Consider the following 7,311-nt stretch of genomic DNA (forward strand, 5'->3'; position numbering starts at 1 on the left):
ATAGGGAAAATTGTTAAAAGCCAGTTATGTTATCACAAAAGATGAAGTGTAGCTTCTACAAGAAACTGCCCCAGATTAAGATTGTCATAGGTCTTCTGTACTGTCATACACAGGATTTGTTGCTAAAAGCCTGAGCATTCTCTGACCAGGAAATAAATGGTACACAACAGTACTGGTAGTTTAGCCCTTGGTATGACCCAGTCAGAACAAAAACGTTCAACAAGAATTTTGAAGAACTGATTTATTTTACAAAAGAAAGTCTACCTTTGAACCAGCCAAGTTCAAAGTTAAAGGGTACAACTTCAGTTCAGGATTATGCATCTGTATTTCATTCAAAGCCACTAAAAAAGAAAAGAGCATCAAAAAAATTTTAAAAACACAAGTATGAAGGCATCAATTCTAAAAGCAGCTCTATCCTCCAACTGAAACTCTCCTCAGTTTTTCTGGTGGAGCCCTTCAGAAAAGCCCAGTTTAGTGCAGGCCAAAGGACATCCCAACTATTCTACCACCTACTGCTTTCTCTACTGTAATTTTAATTTCAATCAATCACCTGATCATGTGAGCAATATCCCAGTTGGTCTCTGCAGACAGTGGTCCCTCTATTTCAACACCTTTTTCAGTTACAGTGGCAATTTGAAACTGAAAGAAAACGGTTGTCAATGAAAAGCTCAGATGAAGGAAATCCCTGGGTCAAAGGTTAAGGAGAAGGAGTGCAAACCTCCTCCAACCCCCAAAATAAGGAGTTATAGAAGTGAGGTACTTTGTTCAACAAAGAGATTCAGGGACTGCAAGTATCTACAGCCTGCCAATTAGGTTACCAAATTTCTAATCTTTATTCCTCACCCGGTTATAAGAGCGGGCATCTCGATAATACAGCACTCGCATGCAGCGCTCTACTAGCTCTCGGGCCTCAGTCTGGCTCAGCACTGGCTGTTTCTCCAGAATTTCTCGAAGAAGAGGCTAGAGATTGGGGAAGAAAAATGTGGTAGACATCAGGGGATGAGTAATAGGCTATCTCTAACCCATGCTATAAATAAGAAGCATAAATGAGTGAATGAGTTCTACCTATTTTGTCAAGGAAATGCTTACTAAGACCCTCTTGAAGGGAAAGTTCTAGGGCATCCACTCTGCACATATGGAATGTAAGTGCCAACACTTATAGATCAGATAAAAAGAAAACCAGCTGCCCAGCCTAGGGATCCCAGCCTGTCCCTCAGAATTCTAAGGGGGGAGAGGCTGAAAACCACTAAATTCCCTCTTCTCTCTCCTCTGTCCCACCTCCAGACCCACTACTTACCTGAGCCAAATATGCACCATAACCAGTGGCCAGGGAAGGGGCTTCATAGGCTACACCAAGCATGTCCACATAACCAAGGAAGCTAAGGACACAATGGGTCAAAGAACTCATTTAAACTTAAGTTTCTTAGCTAAAAATAGGTTCATGGGTTCTGAGTTAAAAGAGAAGGATTTGGGGGGTGGGAGGGAGGCAAGAATGGAGGATGGATGGATTGTATAGAGGTAGGAGGGGTGGGGGGAAGGGAAAATAACAGATTGAGACAAACGTCCTTACCCTATGTACATGTATGATTACACAAATGGTATGACTCTACTTCATGTACAACCAGAGAAATAAGTTTTACCTTATTTGTTTACAATGAATCAAATAAGTTAAAAAAAAAAAAAAAAAAAAAGATTGCCTGGGGGAGAAGAGACAGAAAACACACTACACAGGTCCTAGGTTGGGTGGTCAAGGAAGTTAACGTGTATTCAAATAAACCTCTCTCCATCAGCATAGCCTCCAATGACCATTGTGTTCCACAGAGGGTTCATCTTGGAGCGGCGGCTGTACATGGCCCTGGTCAGCCACGAATGAATGGCTCTAGGGCTATAGCTGTGTCCATCTCCCAACAGTTCCTCATCAATCCTTAAAAGGAATTGGTTGTGAACAAAGGTTGAGAATGAAAGTTGGAATCTCCATCCACCCCCAAAAGAAGTTATCACAATCGAACCACTTTTACACCCCCCCCCAATGCCATAAACTTGTAAACATGCCCATATTTTCGATCTCCAACAATTCTCCCAAATCTTTGCTGCAGCCTCAAGCCCTTCGATCCCATCTAAGGGAATAAAAACAGGGGACTCCATTCCACTATTCCCTATGCTCCAGACGACTTACACCATCTGGCCAAGAACTTGCTTCAAATACTGGAAATCGGCGTAGTCTCCAGAGGCACCCAGCATAGTGCTGTTGTTGACTCGCATAATTCGAGAGATGTTGCGGAAACGAGCCAGGGAGCCATAGGAGCCCAGCATGTCCGCTGCAATCACCACTCCGCCTTCGAACTTAACGCCAAGTACCGAGGTCCCGGTCACCATGGGGTTCCTGAAGAATGAGAAAGTCTCTGGCAACGGGCGGCGCGGGGACAGAGCTTGCGGTCCTCTTTCCGAGCACTGGGCTCCGCTTCTGACATTCTAGTTATTGTGCACTCTCCGGGGCTCCCCAGCTGTTCGCACGTCCCGGGACTCCCCATCTTGCCCTGCCAGGCTAAGAACAAGTCCGGGGTACCAGGCCCCATGGTCCCCGCCCTACACAGGCAAGAACTTACTGGGTTCTCGTGATTGGGCCCCCGTAGAGCGCGGATGCTGGATCCATGAAGGAATCCGGAGTGGAAGGGATGCGATAAAACTGCCCGGGTGCCGGACCCCCGGCCCAATGGCCACACCGCGACTCCAAAAACGGTTCCATCTTAGTCACCGTAGCAGAAGAAACGAAAGCGCTTGCGCCCACGGAAGCGGAAGTGATCATTCAGTGCTACATTTTTCTTCTTCCTGCAAGCCACTTCCAGCAGCCATGTTGATAAGGTCATATCCGAAGACACCGTAAGCCCGAGTAGGAGCTGAAACTGATTGTTGGAATTGCCCAGCCTCGCGTCGCGTCGCTGCGCTTCGCGTCGCCGTTAAGTTTGGACTAGTATTTTCATAGTCGATTCGAGGAAGGGAAGAGTGTAAAGAGTGGGTCTGGGTTGGGGCGGCAGGCACTTGAGCGAGGAGTCAGCAATTCTCGCGACCCTTTTGGATCACTAGAAATAAAAATTAAAAATAAATGAAGGGGCTGGGATTGTTGCTCAGTGGTAGAGCAGTCGCCAAGCACTGGGTTCGATCCTCAGCACCACATATAAATAAGTAAAACAAAGGTCCATTGACAACTAAAAAAATATTTAAATAAATAAATAAATGAAAATATCGCTGGGTGATGGCCTTCGCCTGTAATCCCAGCGACTCGGGAGGCTGAGGGAAAGAGAAAGCAAGTTCGAGGTCATTCTCGCATTTAGCGAGGCCCTTAGCAACCTAACAAGACCCAGTCTCAAAAAGTAAAATAGTATTGTTATATTGCGTATTGTGTGCATGTACGAATATGTAACAACAAATCCCATCAGTATGTACAACTATATTGTACCAATAAAATAAAAATAAAAATAAACCGGGATAGACAATATGAGAACTAAAAATAAATAAATAAAAATAAAAAGGACTGAGAATGTGGCTCAGTGGTTAAGTGCCCCTGGGTTCAATCCCCAGTAAGCTTCTCCCCAAAAAAGCAAATATCAGTGAATCCAAGATCTCTTATATCTGTACCTACTCAAAATCAGCCTCATATGGCAGGCATTATTCAACCTATTTCATAGTCAAATTCCTTTACTCACCTCTTAAGCAGCAGAAACATTCCACTGTGACTGTTGGATTAAAACTAATTTCCATGGGTTCCCTTCTCAATTTGACTAGCTGGGACTGGAAGCAGTGTCTTCAAACTGGTGGACCCTGTCCAAGATTAACATGTCTAACCCTAGTTTTAGTAGTAAGAACAGATTTTAATCCTTTGTTCTTTAAAAATAGGTATTATGAGCACTTTTGCCCTGAAATTTATATTCCACCCAGACGCTCCCTCATAAATACTAATTGCTCAGTTGTGGTGAGAATTGACTTAGGAATCCTCTTAAACTCCCAGGAAACCTGGTTCTTAGCTACCAAAGATTTGATCATATGAACTTTAAATCAATCTGCCAACAACTACCTGGCTACATCCTTGTTTAGAAGTGACCAGTGGCTGGTTGATCTGTAGTTTCACTCCTTTTTTAGGTTCCCTACAGTAAGACTCTGGTAGAGATAGTACTAGTTCCAGAGATTAGGAAGGAAGCTCAATTCCTAGGGTTTAAAAGAAAAGTGAAGGAGTCAGAACTACCCAGCCAATGTTGCTTAATAGTTGCTATGGTTTGGATCTGGACTGTCTCTCAAAGTCCCATGTGTTGAATGTTGGGTCCTCATGCCATGGCATCATTGGCAAGTGTTGGAACCTTTAGTAGATGGGATCTAGTGGAAGAAAATTAGGTGGTTAGGGGCATGCCCTTGAAGGGGATGGTGGGACTCTGCTCCTTTCTCCTCTTTCTCTCTTCCCCTCTTGCCCACTTTCTCCTTCACCTTCTGCCTGCCACGGGGTAAACAGCTTCCTTTACTATGTGCTCTTACTATGGTGTACTGCCTCGCCACAGGCCCAAAGGCAATGGGATCAAGTGACCATAGACAGAAACCTCTGAAACTATGAGCCAAAATAAATGTTTCCCTCCTACCAGTAGTTTGCCTCAGGTATTTTGTCACAGTGACTGCTGACTAACAGTAGTGTTACTAGGATATACCTAAGCATAATTTTATTTGTATCTATCCTACTTGATTTGCTAAGCTTCTTGAATCTGTGGTTGAATCTTTTATCAGTTTTAGAAAATTCTTGCCCATTATCTCTTTGAATATTGCTTTTGCTCAACATTCTTTCTTTTCTCCTTCTGAGGCTTTAGTCATGTATGTTAGATATCTAAGCAGGCCCTTGCTTCCTGCTTTCTTTTTTTCTTTTCCATCCTTTTTAATTGGCTTCACTTTGGATATTTTCTACAGATCTCTCTTTGAATTCACTATGCATGTTCTGCTATACTAAATCTGTTAAACTCATATTTAATTATTTCAGATTTTGTATTTTTTCCAGTTTTAGAATGCCCATTTGATTTTTTTTTTTTTTTTTTTTTTTTTTTTGCGGTACTGGGGATTGAACTCAGGGCCTTGTGCTTGCGAGGCAAGCACTCTACCAGCTGAGCTATCTCCCCAGCCCTTTGACATTTTTATAGATTACAATCCTCTATTTAAATTCTCTGTATTTTCATCTATGTCCACCATTTTCTCTATTTTCTTTAACATGTCAGTCATAGTTATTTTTACTTTCTCAAATGCTAACTCTAATGTAGATGGTCCCCTACTTATGATGATTCAACTTGTGATTTTTCAGCTCTTCAATGGTGCACAAACATTGCACATTTAGTAGAAACATACTTTGAAATTTGAATTTTGATCTTCCAGGCTAGTGATCTGTGCTATGATACCCTCTTGTAGTGCTAGGCTGTGGTAGTGAGTCACTGCTCCTAGTCAACCATCCAGTCGTACGGGCAAACAACTGGTACTCCATAGAGTTTGTACTGCAAAGCTATGAAGTTCAGTAAGTTAGGTGTATTAAAGACATTTTCCACTTAATGACATTTCCAACCTATGAAAAGTTTATCAGGATATAACCCCATCATAAGTCAAGGAGCATCTATCTGGATCATGTGCGGGTCTACTTCTATTGTTTATTTTTTCTTTTCATTTTAGTCATGTTTTCTCCTTGCAAGTCTTATAATTTTTTTAATTATTTGTCATAAGTTACCAATAACTGAGAGAGTCCACATTATATTATCTTCCACTAGAGAAGATTCTGTCTTTTTTCAGTTGGGCAGATGGGGGTCTGATCACTTCAGTCCAATCAAGGGTTAGACTGTCAGGTTAGGTTGCTATTTCAGTCCGGTGCATCCCTATTCTTCAAGTATGTTTTTTACAACCTTTTGATTGAAAACTGAACAGGTATTTATCTTCTTAGCTATGAAATACTGGAAGAGATTGAGCTAGCTCTTCAGGCTTCTGCTCCATGTAGCCACAAAATCTGGCAAATATCTTGGAAAGAACCCCACTTGAGTAGATGAGGTTCTTCTCCCTCTGCTAGCTCAGCAGGATTTCATTTCCTAACCAATAATGCTAAACTTTAGGAGTTTCATTCTGCCTTTCAGAACCTTTTAGCTCCACTCTGGTCTCCTGCACATTCCCAGCAAATATTCCATGAGTAAAACTGACCATAGTTTGAGACCTCTTAAATTTGTAGCTTGCTACTCCAGTTTTGCATGACCACTAAAAACTATGTGATTACTCCTGCCCAAGCAAAGCATTTTGTCTGGATTAACCTGATCCTCAGCCTATAATCAGATCACCCCAGAAAAGTTCTCTCCTTTCTGGAATTTTATTTCATCTAGACCTCATTCCTACCACAGCCCTTTGATGCCTTGCTTTAAAACATGACTTTTAGGACTGGAGTTGTAGCTTATTGGTAAAGCGGTTACCTAGCACATGTGAGGCACTGGGTTCAATCCTCAGCACCACATAAAAATAAAGTAAAGGCATTGTGTCCATGTACAACTAAAAAATAAAATTAAAAAATGGTTTTTATCATTTAACTAGCTCCTTCTTATTATAGCAAGAGGATCGACCAGCCATAACCTCCTATAGCTTACCTACTGTATCCATTTCCTGTAAATGCCATAACCAATAACCACAATTTTAGTAGTGTAAAATGGTAGAGATTTATTCTCTGAGCTCTAACACCTGAAGTTTGAAATCAAGGTATTGGCAGGGACATGCTCCCTCTGCAGGATGTAGAGGCAAATTTATTCCCTGCTTCTTGTAGCTTCTGATGGCTGCTGGTATTACTGGTTTTCTTCAGCTTGTAGCTATGCTGCTCCACACTCCGCCTTGTCACCTCATCTTTTCCTTTGTATCAAACCCCAGCTGTGCCTTCTTTGCATAAGAACACTAATAACTGCATTTAGGGCCCACCCAATAATCCAGGATAGTCTCCTCATCTCAAAATCTTTAATCACATCTGCAAAAATCCTTTTTTCCAAATAAAATAACATTCATATGTTCCAGTGATTCTGATGTAAACTTACTTTTAGAAGCTATTATCAGCTATCACACCTGGGGTCAGAAGTCCAGAATTTTTTTTTGAATATTTGTGTTTCTGTATATGTATTTTATTTGTTTCCCTTATAATAGAAAAATAAAATACATGTACAGTAAATCACATGAAACAAATGTATGACTTAAGAGTCATTATATGGCAAACACTCTAGAAACTAGTACCAAAAACAAGAAATGGAGTTTCTCTAGCTACTCTGTATTCAATCA

The 7,311-nt window shown here is 41.5% G+C and overlaps 1 protein-coding gene across 1 annotated transcript; it reads right to left on the reverse strand.

The window, feature by feature from the left end:
* Positions 1 to 224: 224 nt before the first annotated feature.
* On the reverse strand, positions 225 to 2,773 carry Psmb4 (proteasome 20S subunit beta 4). The gene is made up of 7 exons (XM_047517824.1): positions 2,607 to 2,773; positions 2,177 to 2,383; positions 1,778 to 1,924; positions 1,298 to 1,379; positions 844 to 960; positions 551 to 639; positions 225 to 341 (listed from the first exon to the last, which is right to left on the reverse strand). Exons 1-7 carry the CDS (start codon positions 2,744 to 2,746, stop codon positions 329 to 331), a joined length of 795 nt encoding a protein of 264 aa, XP_047373780.1. The 5' UTR covers positions 2,747 to 2,773; the 3' UTR covers positions 225 to 328.
* Positions 2,774 to 7,311: the final 4,538 nt, after the last annotated feature.

The sequence above is a fragment of the Sciurus carolinensis genome, chromosome 1 (genome assembly GCF_902686445.1).
Source record: "Sciurus carolinensis chromosome 1, mSciCar1.2, whole genome shotgun sequence".
In the NCBI taxonomy this organism is placed as follows: domain Eukaryota; kingdom Metazoa; phylum Chordata; class Mammalia; order Rodentia; family Sciuridae; genus Sciurus; species Sciurus carolinensis.